This window comes from Heterodontus francisci, chromosome 25 (assembly GCF_036365525.1).
Source record: "Heterodontus francisci isolate sHetFra1 chromosome 25, sHetFra1.hap1, whole genome shotgun sequence".
Classification (NCBI taxonomy): domain Eukaryota; kingdom Metazoa; phylum Chordata; class Chondrichthyes; order Heterodontiformes; family Heterodontidae; genus Heterodontus; species Heterodontus francisci.
This window is the reverse complement of record NC_090395.1, coordinates 47850666-47867178: the sequence shown is the minus strand read 5'-3', so window position 1 is coordinate 47867178 and position 16513 is coordinate 47850666. Positions and strand designations below refer to the sequence as shown.

At 44.4% G+C, this 16513-nt stretch overlaps 2 protein-coding genes across 2 annotated transcripts in view; one reads left to right on the top strand and one right to left on the bottom strand.

Annotated features, from left to right (window-relative positions):
• The window catches only part of mlnl (motilin-like), a 48068-nt gene that overhangs the window by 2241 nt on the left and 29314 nt on the right, over window positions 1–16513 (top strand). The window lies entirely within an intron of this gene.
• On the bottom strand, window positions 737–9776 carry LOC137383862 (green-sensitive opsin-like). Its single transcript, XM_068057192.1, has 5 exons — window positions 9413–9776; window positions 8955–9123; window positions 4979–5144; window positions 4510–4749; window positions 737–865 (listed from the first exon to the last, which is right to left on the bottom strand). Exons 1-5 carry the CDS (start codon window positions 9771–9773, stop codon window positions 737–739), a joined length of 1065 nt encoding a protein of 354 aa, XP_067913293.1. The 5' UTR covers window positions 9774–9776.

The following is a 16513-nucleotide window of genomic DNA, read 5'->3' as shown; positions in this document are numbered from 1 at the left end:
GTAGAAATAATAAAAGCTAAAATCCATTGCACAGAATTTATTTTATATTATATGGAATATAATTTACCATTATTGGATTTTTGTGAGTTATTACCATCTCAGAAGCTCCTATTGATGGTGGATAAATTCCCAGTGCAAAATGTTGGGTAATAATAAATATCAAAATTCACCCAAAGTCAATAATTTTGTATTTGTTCTTGGAACATGGGTGAGGCTGTCACATCTGCAATTATTGGTGGTGGGTCATCTTGATAGTATTTTTTTTAACAATTGAGTAGCTTGCTAGATAACTTTAGAGGACATTAATAAAAGTCAAGCACATAGCGTAAGACACGAGTCAGATAGACCTGACCCATAAGAGTGGCGGTTTCCTTCCCTGGAAGATGTTAGTGAATCAGTTGGGTTATAACCAATCGTCATTGCTTTCATGGTCATCTTTCTCGTACAGCTTACAGATTAATAGATTTATTGAATTCCATTTCATATCTTGCCATGGTCGGATTTAAACCTAGCCTTTGAGTTGCAGGTCCAATAGTATAAGTGCTATGCAACCATGCCCCCTATTGGCTCTTATTATTGTCTTGGTTAACATAGTGTGCATTCATGAAGTTTATATCCTTCCTCATTTGAATGATTCAAGGAAATCCTAGGAAGAAACTAAAATGTTTTGAGTATAAATACTGGCAGTTGTCTGCATATTAAGGTTTGTCATTTTAACATGACCCATCTTCTGTCTCTAAGCTGGGGAAACTTGATTAGAGGACATTGAAGAAACCTCTGTCTTGCTTTGTGATGCTATGGAAGACTCATCATCTCCTAGTGGATTCTTTCCACAGCACAAGGTGGTGATCATACACTTCCGGAACTAGAAACAAAGTTTTAAAAAGAAATTCATTAGTTTAGCTGGATATCTCAATGTGTATAATGAATTAATTTTAATGAAATAAACTTTAAATGTAAATATTTTAAAGCATGTTAATGCAGTGAAAAGGGAAGTGAAATGAGCTGAATTTTCCCAGTCCCACAGAGGAAAGGTAGGAGGTGGGACCGGGAGCAATAGTACATCGAGTTGGCTACCCGACACGTTGCCGCCTCCAAGCGATCATGCCCAAGGTGGGGTGAGCGAGGTAGAGGCTACCCGCCTGGCAGCAGCATTATTGGGCCATTATTGGGCCAATTAGGGGAGAAATGCCACTGCCGCCTGGATCTTCTCGACAGCAGCAGGGCCCCCTGCTGAGGCCAGAGTGCATAACTGAACTGGGTGCAGCCTCCCAGCAGCAGGACGTAGGGGGACCATCGATGCCTCCTCTCCATCACCCCAGCACAGACCCTCTGAGATGCAACAGCCACAGCCGTGGCAGCAGAGCATCCTGTGGAGGGCTCCCTAGCTGCAGCCATGAGGGATTTTTAACTTTTCACAATCCAGCAGAGAGCGCCTCCATTTTGAGGTGCCCTCATGGTTTCCCGCTTGCCTCAGCAGCACCCACCTCTCCTGGTGGGGCTGCTGGACGGATAGCACAGCGGGCCCTCTGACTGGGCCTCCCACTTCATTGGTCTGCCCGCCATACTTAATTGGACAGGGCTCCCAGAGGCAGCTTCTTAATTGACCGCCTCCGGGAAGATTGCGAGCAACATCCCACCATGGCCACTTCCGGGTTTCCGACCTGGAATTGAGGCCACCGTCGGGGGTCTTGATGATCTTGGCAAAATCCAGACTAGCAAGACAGTGAACGGCACAGAAAAAAAAAAATCACAGTACAATGAGGGTCAGCGGGGGTGAGTTTACAGCCAAGTGTGTAATTTAACCTACCTGTAAGTTAAATTATATCAAGTATTGGTTTAAAACCTAAAATAAAAGCTGTTGATTAAATGCATAAACCTTAATTAATGAAATAAATAAAGGTAGTGATGGCACTGCAGGTGTTGTGCAGCAACTGCAGCTGGGGAAGTTTCTGGCGAGCATTGTGATCCCAGACAACTGTATCTGCAGCAAGTGTCTGCATCATAACCAGCTTCAACTCAGAGTTGTTGAGCTAGAGTCCAAGATGTAGACATTGCAGGACATTGTTGAGGGGGTGGTGGGGCTGGATGGAGAGTTACTTGGACAATTAGATTGAGGAGGCAATCACACCTGTTAGTTTAGGAACAGTTATGGTGAGTGATCATGATGGGGGTGATGGGGGTGATTGTGAGTCAAGCAGGTAAGTGGATTCCAGGTACAGTGCTGGAGGAGCCTTGATTGTTGCCCCTATCTGCAGGTAGCCAGGAGCGAGAATTTTGAAGGTTGTGTTGTCTATTCAGTGTCAGGGTCAAGGACATCTCCTCATGGCTGGAGAAAAACTTGGAATGGGAGGGGGAGGATCCAGTTGTCATGGTCCACATTGGAACCAATGACATAGGTAGAACTAGGAATGAAGTTCTGCTAAAAGAGTTTGAGGAGCTAGAATCAAAATTAAAATGCAGAGTTCCACAGGTAACAACAAGAACAACAACAACTTATATCTATATAGCACATGTAATGTAATAAAACATCCCAAGGTGCTTCACAGGAACATTATAAAATAAAATTTGACACTGAGCCACATAAAGAGATATCAGGGCAGATGGCCAAAAGTTGGTCCAAAAAGTAGTTTTAAGAAGAGGGAGAAGAGATGGCGAGGTTTAGGGAAGGAATTTCAGTGCTCAAGGCCTTGACAGCCGAAGGCATAGCTACTAATGGTGGAGCAAATAAAATCACAGATGCTCAAGAGGCCAATATTAGAGGGAGGACAGATATCTCAGAGCTTTGTGGGCTGGAAGGGATTACAGAGATAGAGAGGGGCAAGACCATGGAAGGATTAGAAAACAAGGATGAGAATTTTAAAGTTGAGGCATTGCTTAACTGGGAGCCAATGTAGGCCAATGAGCACAGGGCTGGTGGGTGAACGGAACTTGGTGCGTGTTAGGACACGGACAACAAAGTTTTGGGTGACCCCAAGTTTACAGAGGGCAAAACGTGGGAGGCCACGCAGGAGTGCATTGGAATAGTCAAGTCTAGAGGTAACAAAGGCATGGATGAGGGTTTCAGCAGTAGATGAGCCGAGGCAGATGCGGCATTGTTGGGGGATGGGAGGGGGGGGTGGAGGCGGGGGTGGTTACAAAGGCGGAAGTAGGCAGTCCTAGTGATGGTGTGGTTAGAAGCTCATCTTGGGATCAAATATAATACCATGTTTGCATACAGTCTGGATCAGCTTCAGACAGTTGCCAGGGAGAGGGATGGAGTCAGTGGCTAACACAAAGGAAGATGGCTGTGGTTGTTGGAGGTCAATCATCTCATCCATATCCACGATGTCGCTGTGGGAATTCCTCAGGGCAGGGTCCTAGGTCCAAACATCTTCAGCTGCTTCATCAATGACCTTCTTTCCATCATAAAGTCAGAGGTGGAGATGTTCACTGTTGATTGCATAGTGTTCAGTTTCATTTGCAACTCCTTAGATAGCTTCCGTGCCTGCATGTAACAAGGCTTGGACAACATTCAGGCTTGGGTTGATAAGTGGCAAGTAACATTTGTGGCACTGAAGTGCCAGGAAATGACTATCTCCAAAAAGAGAAAATCTAACCGCTTCCCTTTGACATTCAATGGCATTAGCATCACTGAAACCCACACCATCAATATCCTGGGGGTTCACCATTGACCAGAAACATAATTGGACCAGCCACGTAAATACTGTGGCTACAAGAGCAGGTCAGAGGCTGGGTATTCTGCAGGCAAGTAACTCATGTCCTGACTCCCCAAAGCCTTTCCACCATCCACATGGCACAAGTCAGGAGTCTGATGGAATACTCTCCAATTGCCTGGGTGAGTACAGCTCCAACAACACTCAAGAAGCTCAACACCATCCAGGCGAAATTCGACATGAAGTTTCCACAAGGTACTGCAATTCGCCCAAAATTGGTCAAACTAGCTCAAAAGATCGAGGAATCACAAGTGCAATAGTGCCCAGTGCAAATTGAGTTTTCGTGATCTTTTGCATTAGTTTACCCAAATGTGTTTGAGCAGAAAATTGAGCAAAAATTTCAATTTAGAAAATTAGCACAATTTTGAGCCCAATTTGCACCCAAATTGCCAATGCACCAAAACTTCAACTTGACTCCAAAATGTATTATTATTTGTGGATCTAGTTTCTTCAAGTTTTTTTCTATGTGGTGCCCACCTTTGTGCATTAGGCTGTATTATACTCCAGCTGCTTGTATTAGATTGTGCAGTGTAACGTGCAGGTGCCAGATGACAATTATGCCAAACACCCCTTAAGAGACATACAAACTTCCGATGTAATTGTGGTGACTATTTATAAAAGTACCTGACTAAAGTCATGTTTAAAACCATGTTTCTGATTTTTATCTCATGTTAAGATAATATAATGGTTTATGCCAACAGAATACTAAGACAGAACCATTAATGAAGAAGGCTGTTGTACGATTAAATAATTTTGGAATCCACTCATGTATAAACAGATTTTAAAAATATACCTGCTTGTTCATTAACACATAGATGATTGGATTATATATTGCTGAACTTTTGGAGAAGAACGCAGGAATTGTCATAAGCGTAGCGGAATATGCTGCTCTTTGATTCATGAAGATCCAGAATGCTACTATGGCATATGGTAACCAAGCAGTCAGAAAACCAATGACCATTAAAATTACCATGCGGGTGACTTCCTTCTCAGCCTTCTGTATGGTGGCAGACTCCTGTTGCTGTGCTGCAGCCTGTAAGAAAATATAGGTTCAGAAGGGAACTTAGGGGGAACTAGGCTCGCAAAGGTTAAATAGCTAAGCTTTGGATGGAATAGTTATTTATTTTGATTGAACTTTTTCACTGAAGCCTTTCCAACCTAACCTTGTAACTGAAATTCTCCATCCCCAGGGCCATTCCAGCAAATCTCCTTGATAAATAAACTCAAGTAAACTTTACAGTATGTAGAAATTTTATGCTTACCTCTTTTACTTTACATATCAGGCTTCCATATGAAAAGAATATGAGGATAACTGGAATCAGAAAATAAAAGACAAACAAATATATGACGTAAGACTCATTGTTGTAACGTGGATTCATGGTGTAGTAATCTGGACCACATGAGCATTGAAATCCTTCTGGGATGTACCTAAAATATAAACAATTAACAAGTATTGTTTAAAAATCAGATCAGATTTCACACAAGCAGTTTGTTAGTGAGAATAGAACCAAAGGAGGCAATTGCAACACATCTGCACTAACACCTTTACTAAACTGCTAACAAGCCATGTAAAGAATATCAATATCAAAAAATGATAATCCAGCTGTAGAATACACAATTTTCATTCAAAATATGGGTCCTGGAACTATTAGTATGCTCTGTAATGGAGCAACGTTGACACGAACTAGACCCAGAAAGGAGCTGTACTGGTAGTACATTGAATTTCATTTGTATTTGCACCCAGAGACATGTGTAACAAGATGCAGATCAATTACATGGCATAAAAGATTGCAGAATTTTAGCTATTAGTGAGTAACATAAGTACAATACCCACATCTCCTCACTCTTTTATGGTCATCAATCGATCCCTCTGCCCCAATGCAACTCCACCAATACCTAGCCCCATCCTGAAGTTATAGATCCTCATATACGAGTTTCCTATTGTTGCACTTGCTCAGACGATTTCTTCAAATTACACCCAGATTTTCAGCAGCAGGACGAAACAAAGTCATTTTTCTAATGTTTTCTTGCAATGCTTTAAGTATTTTTTTAAATGTTATCCGCATTGAGACGTACACTGTATTTTCGGTTTCCTTAAATTCAATTTAATTATAAATTACATTAAAGTGGAAAAGCTTTCTCAATTGCAGGTTCTGTGTCTAATATGCATGAATGATTATTAAATGATTTGAAACTTTAATTTACAGTCTTGAACAAGAGAAATATATAATGTGAATTCAGCACTGTCCTTGGGTCCTGATTGAAAGATGTGTAAATCAACATAAACAATGAAATTCATAAGAAATTTGAGAGTAGCTTGGAGGTTGGGCATGGGAATAGGTGCATTTTTGGATCTAATTTCCTGGTTTTGCCCAACAGGAAATTTCAGACTGTAAAATCAATATTAGTCCATATTTTCCTGTAGCAGGGCATCTCCTGGCACCTTGCATGTTTAGATTTTTAAAGTTTTTGCAGAGCAAGTTACTGGAAGTGGGAGCTGATAATATCATATCAAAGGAAAGTGGGCATCTTGGAACAGGGCAAACAATTGTGTATCTCCCTAACTAATTAGATTAAAAGATTGTGAAATTAATAGCACAAGGACAGAGAAGGAAGTGTAAATTAGAGTGGGTGAATTCAATGACAAATCAGGTAGAAAAAGAGAAATAAAGAGATGGAAAGAAAATCTCCAACAATTAGATCCTGAACGAATGAGACTCCACACTCGTAAAAGTTATTTTTTTATTTGTTCATTCATGGGATATGGGGGTCACTGACTAGGCCAGCGTTTATTGTCCATCCCTAATTGCTCTTGAGAAGTTTGTGGTGAGCTGCCTTCTTGAACCGCTGCAGTCCTTGGGGTGTATGTACACCAGCAGTGCTGTTAGGAAGGGAGTTCCAGGATTTTGACCCAGTGACAGTGATGGAATGGCGATATAGTTCCAAGTCAGGATGGTGTGTGCCTTGGAGGGGAACTTGCAGGTGGTGGTGTTCCTATGAGTCTGCTGCCCTTGTCCTTCTTGGTGATAGAGGTTGCGGGTTTGGAAGGTGCTGTCGAAGGAGCCTTGGTGAGTTGCTGCACTGCATCTTGTAGATGGTACACACTGCTGCCACTGTGCATCGGTGGTGAAGGGAATGAATGTTGAAGGTGATGGATGGGGTGCCGATCAAGCGAGCTTCTTTGTCCTGAATGGTGTCGAGCTTCTTGGGTAGTTGGATCTGCGCTCATCCAGGCAAGTATAGAGTATTCCATCACACTCCAGACTTGTGCCTTGTAGGTGGTGGACAGGAATTGGTGAGACAGGAAGTGAGTTACTCACTGCAGAATTCCCAGCCCCGACATGCTCTTGTAGCCACAGCATTTATGTGGCTACTCCAGTTCAGTTTCTGGTCAATGGTAACTCCCACGATGTTTATAGTGGGGGATTCAGTGATGGTAATGCCATTGAATGTCAAGTGGAGATGGTTAGATTTTCTCTTGTTGGAGATGGTCATTGCCTGGCAATTGTGTGGCATAAATGTTACCTGCCACTTATCAGCCCAAGCCTGGATATTGTCCAGGTCTTGTTGCATTTCTACACGGACTGCTTCAGTCTGAGGAATCGCGAATGGTGCTGAACATTGTGCAATCATCAGCGAGCATCCTCACTTCTGACCTTATGATGGAGGGAAGGTCATTGATGAAGCAGCTGAACATAATTAGGCCTGGAACACGACCCTGAGCAATGATGTCCTGGGATTGAGATGATTTTCAGTGCCAGAGAGAATGTTTAGCAGTAATTAACGCTTACCACATCATTAATAGCATACTTAGACTAGACTGGACAAGACCAAAAAAGTGCAGCACAGAGGGATCTGGGTGTTCTTGTGCATGAAACACAAAAAGTCAGCAAACAGGTGCAGCAAGTAATTAAGAAGGCAAATGGAATTTTGGTCTTTATTACTAGGGGGTTGGAGTTAAAAATAGGGAAGTCTTGTTACAACTGTACAGGGTGTTGGTGAGGCCGCACCTGGAGTACTGTGTATGGTTTTGGTCCCCGTATTTAAGAAAGGATATATTGGCATTGGAGGCAGTTCAAAAGAGATTCACTAGGCTGATTCCCGGGATGGAGGGGTTGACTTATTAAGAACTGCTAAACAGGTTAGGCCTTTATTCATTAGAGTTTAGAAGAATGAGGGGTGATCTTATTGAAATATTCAAGATTCAGACGGGGCTTGGCAGGATAGATGTTGAGAGGATGTTTCCACTAGTGGGGGAATCACGAACCAGGGGACGTAGTTACAGAATAAGGGGACACTCATTTAAAACTGAAATGTGAAGGAATTTCTTCTCTCAGAGGGTAGTGAATGTTTGGAATTCTCTACCCCAGAGAGTTGTGGAGGCTAGATCACTGTAAGTATTTAAAGAGGAGGTAGATAGATTTTTGAAATATCAGGGAGTTGAGGGCTATGAGGAACTGGCACGAAAGTGGAGTTGAGGTCTGGGGTACAGCAGCCATGATCTTATTGAATGACGGGGTAGGCCTGAGGGGCCGAATGGCCTACTCCTGCTCCTATTTCTTATGTTCTTAACTTGCTGTGGTGAGTTTAGTTCATATCAACTGCAAAAATACAGCAACTTCATTAATGCATTTAATGCATTTCTATGGTGAGCTAGCCAGTGAGATACCATTTTTACTGAGCTAACAGTCCAGCAGTGCAATTTGGACAGAAACGTTTGGATATTTGAGTTTAACCGTGCATCCATCCATCACCACAAGTTACTGTAGCATCTGTGCATGATTAACAGCAAGCATCATTCGCCTTGCCCTTATTGTAACAGTAAAATCTGAGTGTACAATTTCCTAACGTCATTTCGGGTGCACCTACATTTCAAATTTAGGGTTGCAGCTGAATGATTTCTGCTTGCCCCTGATGGTACATTTACTGTGTATATCCACAGAGTCAAGGCCTGGAACTCGAATGAAGCAGAACGAAGAGCCCTCTAGAAGTTAGTTGCACACTGCTTGAGTTTGGAGCGTGGTGTCAAACCAAGTTTACAAAGTGCGCTTAGATCTCTTACACTGAACAATTAAATTAAAGTTCTATTTCTCACCCTCAACAGGCAATGTGTGACTATATCCTTAGATAGCATCGGAGGTGGGGCACTTGTGAACGGATCTTAATTCGTAAACCCTGTTATATGTAAAAAGATCTGCGAAAGTGGAACTTTTGTTTGATTTCGTTTCCTTTTCTTACCTGGACCAACCAACCAGAGGAGGAGCAGCGGCGCCCAAAGCTAGGATCCAAGTGCTGCCGATTCCAATAAAGGCGTGAGTTGACCCGAACCTGAAATTCCCCATTGGCTTGCACACCACTATATACCGTTCTATAGCCAAGACCACCAGGGACCAAAGGGCGATTTGGCCTGTAGAAAGAAAGGAGTGTAAAATGGATGGGAGAGAGGCTGGAGGGCAGAAATTATGAATACTTCAGAAAGTTAACTCCTATATCAAAATGAAAATAATTCTACAAATTATAGTACCAGATAACTGCAACAAAATTCAGATGCATTTGTTAATGGTTTGTATTTTAAGGATACAAGGTAGCTGAAGTTAATGGTTTAATTTGTGCTTGGCATACTTGATTACTTATTAATTATTTCATATTGGCATGACTTCTCATCCCAGTTTTGGCCATAGCCGCATTGTACTCACCACCAAGAGTAGCGAAGAAGCCCTCTATAGCACAGCCGGTGGGTCCAAAGACGAAATAGCCATGCAAGGCTGTGTAAAATGTGACTACAAACCCAAAGAGAATCATGCACAGGTTGGCCACCGACAGGTTCACTAAAATGTAATTAAGAGGTTGTCTTAGTTTTTTGTGCTTGAAAGTAACCGCCAGGGTCAAACCATTGATTGGGAGCCCGATGCCCATCAGCAGAAACATGTAGGCAGCGATGATAGAGAACTTCCAGGGTTCAGCCAGGTAATACTGAGGGAATTTATAAGGACTGCGAACTACCCCAGTCTTGTTGGAAAATGGGACGTAAAAATTTTCCCCTTCCGTGCCGTTCATCTTAAACACAAATTACTAACAGAAAGATGATGCAATTATAAAACTACAGCCACTGTGAAAGTTGGCAGGGTAAAGCAGCACTATCGGCTGCTTCCACTAATTCACCACTTTATACTCTTTTTAAGCAGTGTCAAGGATTGGGGGCAAGGGCAAAACGATTTAACGGAATTGACAATCTAATTACGATTAAAGAAGATACAGTAGTTTGCCAAACCATGATGTAAAGCTCTTTAAAGTCTTTTCATTTGTTGATTTCGACTGACGTGCAAATGAAGTGTTTTTAAGGAATACATTGGGATAGATTTGGTGATTACAGTTAACATTTATTCACACCAAATGTTTGATAATGTTTAGCACGATATGACCATGACAGCAACACCTGAACACAACCGATGCCTGCTTACCTCGTCTAACAAGCAATATCAAAGCAATATTCTGCAATGTGAAAAATATGATACAGTCTGAGTTAATGCTTCAAGTCTGCCAACAACTGAGGTGGCAAATGCAGATCTGATTCAATGACACGTCACTCCACTGCTGAAATTACTTGTTTAAGATAACTATAGTACAGGTAACGTACATAAATGAAATTGTTACATCGATCAACTAGTTAACAATTAAGATGTCATATACTAAATTGCGGCATGGCATGATTTTAAAACGTTTTTAGCTTTTATTAATTTGCAGTAGAGTCTGCAAATCAGCTTTTCTTTGCAAATTTGAAATTCAGTTTCTCGCCTACAAGGAAAAAGGAATGAATTATTTTTTGTTTAAAATATGAAATCAGCCATCTTGTGGGGGGGGGGGGGGGGGAGGGGGCATTCGAATTATGCAACACAGCAACAGATAGTTATGTTATTTATTGAACATTCAAAAATTATAATGTGAAATGAAATATTGATGATGGGATTAGATTGATATTAAAATAATAGATCAACAATGACAGATTATTAGCCGGTAATCCATTATTGCCTCAGTTCGTCTAAAATGGTATTTACAATACTAATGTTTTTATGGTACACACAGCCGACCTAATGGTTGGCAAACAAAGAACAGTACAGCACAGGAACAGGCCATTCGGCCCTCCAAGACTGCGCCGATCTTGATGCCTGCCTAAACTAAAACCTTCTGCACTTCCGGGGACCGTACCCCTCTATTCCCATCCTATTCATGTATTTGTCAAGATGCCTCTTAAACGTCGATATTGTACCACTTCCACCACCTCCCCCGGCAGCAAGTTCCAGGCACTCACCACCCTCTGTGTAAGGAACTTGCCTCGCACATCCCCTCTAAACTTTGCCCCTCGCACCTTAAACCTATGTCTCCTAGTAACTGACTCTTCCACCCTGGGAAAAAGCTTCTGACTATCCACTCTGTCCATGCCGCTCATAACTTTGTCAACCTCTATCATGTCATCCCTCCACCTCTGTCGTTCCAGTGAAAACAATCCGGGTTTATCCAACCTCTCCTCAGAGCTAACCCTAACCCTAACCCCACCCACTACACTAAAATCCCCTTCCCCACCTCAGTGGCACCAGCATTCCGGGATGGGAAAGTGAAGGTGTGTGAGTGCCACCCATCGCACTGAAGATCCCGAACAGTAGGAAAGATCACGGCGATTTGTATTTAAATGTATTAATAATGTTTAATAAAAAATTTAAAGTCAGGTCCCATCACCGAGCGGTGGAGAACCCACCACAGAGCCTCGCTGCCGCCGGGAAGATCGGATTCGGCAATCCCAGCGTCGGGCTCCGTGGCGGGTCGCTGCCCACTGTGATCTTCTGGCCCTCCCCACCATGGAGCCCAACATGGGGGCTGAACAAAATTCAGCCCTATGACAAATTATAAAATCAATTTAAAATGAAGTACCTTCAATTTCTATTAAAAGCAAGGCAGCCACAAGGTGGCGCAGTACTTGCACATGCGCAGATGCAGCCTAATTGACTGAAACATCACTGTCTGCAACGTTTTAGCCAGCTGCCAGGATTAAAGATGGCCCTGCTCAATGTAGCACAAAAAAATTAAATTCAATCACTGCGATCCTACTCCACCCCAACAATATCCTGCTTCTATTCCCCGACGCAGCCTCCTGCGCCCATCTGCTCGCAGCCCGCTTCCGACCTCACCACTGCCTTCCCTCAGCCACGCACTCCCCTCTTCAGCCCTCCTCCCTCCACCTGTCTGCCACTCACTCCACCTTGCCCCATCAGCGGGTCACGCCGCTCACTGCTTCAAACCCCCACCCTCCCCTCCCATCAGCCATTCTCTCCAGGCCTCGCTATTTCCCCACCCCCCCCGATCCCGCCCACTTCTCTCCCCCCCCCCCGATCCCTCCCACTTCTCTCCACCCCCCCCGCTCCCTCCCACTTCTCTCCCCTCCCCCGCTCCCTCCCACTTCTCTTCACCCCCCCACCCCGCTCCCTCCCACTTCTCTCCACCCCCCCACCCCGCTCCCTCCCACTTGTCGCCTCCTGCTCCCTCCACCATCCCCCCCACCACTCCTGCTCCCCTCCACTGCCACCCCCCCCCCACCATTCCTGCTCCCCATGGGAGAAGCAGGGGGAGAGACAGAGAGAGTGGCAAGATAGGGATAGGCAGAGGAGTGGAAGGAGACTGGGGGTGGAGGGAAGCGGGATGGAGCGGCGGGTGGAGAAGTAGGGGAGAGAAGCCACGGAGAAGCGGGTGAGATATGGGAGGGATTGGGGGGTAGAAGTGGGGGGGAAGAGGGGAGGAGAGGCAGGGGGGAGGAGCGGGGAGTGGTTTGAAGCTGTTTGAAGTGTGTGGCTGAGGGAAGGCAGCAGTGAGGCCATGAGCGAGTGGTGAGCAGACAGGTGCGGGAAGCAGCACCGGGAAATAGGGCGACGTTCCAGTATGCGATAATGTTTTGCGCGCATGCGCAAATTAGTCCTGGCAAGAACATAGGCTGAACATGCGCAGTACCTTACTGACAGCAAGAGACCTTTGTGCGCATATGCGTAGATAGGAGCGCTCTGATGATGTTGCAGTGCTGGATGCGTTGTCAGGAGTCACTTTGTAAAAGCAGTTAAATACTTGAATAAATAAAAAAATATTGATAATTATTTTGCAGACCAGTAACACAGTAGATTAGCTTTTGTGTGTTTTTCTAGCTTCCAAAGAATAAATTTCCTAAACTGGTACATCATAAATCAGCTGAATAAAATTTACGAGTCACGCACATAATCAGCTAATTCAGAACAGAATAATTAGCTAGAGCAAAGTATCTAAAAGAGCAGCATTAATACCACTTTTGTTCACAGTTATTTGAGGGCACCATCCCATCATGATCTTAAAGGACTCTGGTTTCATTTTCTTCCATCTGAGGGAAATTAAGGGCTGAAATAAATACCTGTAATTTAATTGTTGTAGGCTTCTAACAGGAATGAGCTGGACGAACAGCCAACAAAATCAAAACTCAGTAATGCCATTGATTCTCTAGCAGCCTCACAGCTCCAGTGACCCGGGTTCAATTCTGGGTACTGCCTGTGTGGAGTTTGCAAGTTCTCCCTGTGTCTGCGTGGGTTTTCTCCGGGTGCTCTGGTTTCCTCCCACAGCCAAAAGACTTGCAGGTTGATAGGTAAATTGGCCATCATAAATTGCCCCTAGTATAGGTAGGTGGTATGGGAATATAGGGACAGGTGAGGATGTGGTAGGAATATGGGATTAGTGGAGGGTTAGTATAAATGGGTGGTTAATGGTCGGCACACACTCGGTGGGCCGAAGGGCCTGTTTCAGTGCTGTATCTCTAAATCAAAAAAAATCAACTGCTTTGCCTGTGCTGCGATGAGGGAGCAGTACCACAGGACATGTGTGATGCCAATATCGTCACCCTCTATAAGAACAAGGGTGAGCGGAGCGACTGCAACAACTACCGTGGAATCTTCCTGCTCAGCGTAGTGGAGAAAGCCTTCGCTCGAGTCATTTTAAATACACTCCAGAAGCTGGCTGAGCGTGTCTACCCTGAGGCACAGTGCAGCTTTCGAGCAGAGAGATCCACCATTGATATGCTGTTCTCCCTTTGCCAGCTACAGGAGAAATGCCACGAACAACGGATGCCCCTCTATGTTGCTTTCATAGATCTCACCAAAGCCTTTGACCTTATCAGCAGATGCGGTTTCTTCAGACTACTAGCAAAGATTGGATGTCCACCAAAGTTACTAAGTATCATCACCTCATTCCATGACAATATGAAAGGCACAATTCAGCACAGCGGTGCCTCATCAGAGCCATTTCCTATCCTGAGTGGTGTGAAACAGGGCTGTGTTCTCGCACCTACACTGTTTGGGATCTTCTTCTCACTGCTGCTCTCACATGTGTTTAAGTCTTCAGAAGAAGGAATTTTCCTCCACACAAGATCAGATGGCAGGTTGTTCAACGTTGCCCGTCTTAGAGCGAAGACCAAAGTACAGAAAGTCCTCATCAGGGAACTCCTCTTTGCTGACGATGCTGCATTAACATCCCACACAGAAGGGTGTCTGCAGAGACTCATCGACAGGATTGCGGCTGCCTGCAGCGAATTTGGCCTAACCATCAGCCTCAAGAAAACGAACATCATGGGACAGGACGTCAGAAATGCCCCATCCATCAATATCGGTGACCACGCTCTGCAAGTGGTTCAAGAGTTCACCTACCTAGGCTCAACTATCACCAGTAACCTGTCTCTAGATGCAGAAATCAACAAGCACATGGGAAAGGCGTCCACTGCTATGTCCAGACTGGCCAAGAGGGTGTGGGAAAATGGTGCACTGACACGGAACACAAAAGTTTGAGTGTTTCAAGCCTGTGTCCTCAGTACCTTGCCCTACGGCAGTGAGGCCTGGACAATGTATGTCAGCCAAGAGCGACATCTCAACGCATTCCATCTTTGCTCCCTCCAGAGCATCCTTGGCACCAGGTGGCAGGACCGTATCTCCAACGCGGAAGTCCTCGAGGCGGCCAATATCCCAGCATATATGCCCCACAGAGCTAGCGACGCTTGAGTTAGCTTGGCCATGTGAGCCGCATGGAAGATGGCAGGATCCCCTAGGGCGCATTGTACAGCGAGCTCGTCACTGCTATCAGACCCACCAGCCGTCCACGTCTCCGCTTTAAAGATGTCTGCAAGCGTGACATGAAGTCCTGCGACATTGACCACAAGTCGTGGGTGTCAGTTGCCAGTGATCGTCAGAGCTGGCGGACAGCTATAAAGGCGGGGCTAAAGAGAGGCGAGTTGAAGAGACTTAGTAGTTGGCAGGAAAAGAGAGAAGTGTAAGGAGAGAGCCAACTGTGTAACAGCCCCAACAACCAATTGTATCTGCAGCACCTGTGGAAGAGTCTGTCACTCTAGAATTGGCCTTTATAGCCACTCCAGGCGCTGCTCCACACACCACTGACCACCTCTAGACGCTTACCCATTGTCTCTTGAGACAAGGAGGCCAAAGAAATTATTCTAGGCTTTTAACAGACATGTCAGCACAATACACACATCACAGCTGGGGCACATGTGTTTATTTTGGATCACTTTTTTCTAAATTATAATTGTGTTTTTGATATATCTGCATATGTAATGAGATCAGTAAAATCTAAGGAGTAGTTTTGTTTACAGATCGATAACAAATATTTTAAGTACTATACTTGTATGACAAATTGCACCATGTCATACAATGTGTGATTCTCATTTCTGTTTTACTTTTAGAAATATCCAATTTAACTGCAAAATGCACTGGCTGTATTCAGCAGTAGCTTTAATTGAGAATAATGGATACCTAGCAGTGATAATAAGACAACAATTTAATCAATGAAGTTCAGATATTACCCTAAACTCTGAGATGATATTATTGTTCCACACTCTCCAACCTTCCTAAATCAGTCCCACAAAAACTACAACAATCCAAAACCCTTCAATCGTCCTTTCCTGCACAACAACACTACATGCATCATGGAGCTCCACTGATTCCATATTGGTATTCCATCACACTCCTAACTTGTGTCTTGTAGATTGTGGCCAGGCATTCGGGAGTCAGGAGGTGAGTTACTCACTACAGAGTTCCCAGCCTCTGACCTGCTCTTGTAGCCACAGTATTTATGTGGCTAGTTCAGTTCAATTTGAAGTGTGAGTGCAAATTAATTACGTAGACCAGAAACAGGAGGGATCCCAGCATGAATTCGGGAACATTCCACTTATTACCTTCCCTCAAGGTGGACTCGATTTTAAGAGTCTGCCACATGCCAAAGAGTTGCTGCGATCTTAAGTGTGGTGGCTCATTTAAATAGCCGGGGCGGCCTGCACCCCCTAATCATGTGGAGAGGGCGGGCTGTCCATCCTCGGCAATGGCGTCGGCTCCATGGCGGCCCCCCCCCCCACCGCCGCTGGGTGACAGGACCACAATTTAAATAAGCAAATAACAAAATTATTAAACTTAAATACACTTACCTCCAATCTTGAGGACCTGACATGATCTTCGGTATGGCCACCGACACTGCCGCGCCTTCAGATCCCCGTCCAGGGAAACATGGTGCCACACTGGTGGGCAGGAGGTAATTTTGTCAGTGCCGTGTGGGGAATGGGGTCAAACACACGTAATGGGTCTAGTAGATGGTGGGAAGGGGTGCACTTTAAACTTTGTGCAGTTTCGAGGGGGGAAAGTCAGATATAAAAGGTAAGTGTTTTGGGGGGAACGGCAAATAATTATTGTGGTCGTCATGGGGGGGGGCGGTGGTGCGGTGGGAAAGGGGCATTAGAA

Coding starts and splice junctions, on each gene's coding strand:
- LOC137383862 (XM_068057192.1), bottom strand. CDS start 9,773: ATGAACGGCACGGAAGGGGAAAATTTTTACGTCCCATTTTCCAACAAG. Junction 5,145..8,954: donor CCTCTGGTTGGTTGGTCCAG/GTAAGAAAAGGA, acceptor TTTATATTTTAG/GTACATCCCAGAAGGATTTC. Junction 4,750..4,978: donor TGATATGTAAAGTAAAAGAG/GTAAGCATAAAA, acceptor ATTTTCTTACAG/GCTGCAGCACAGCAACAGGA.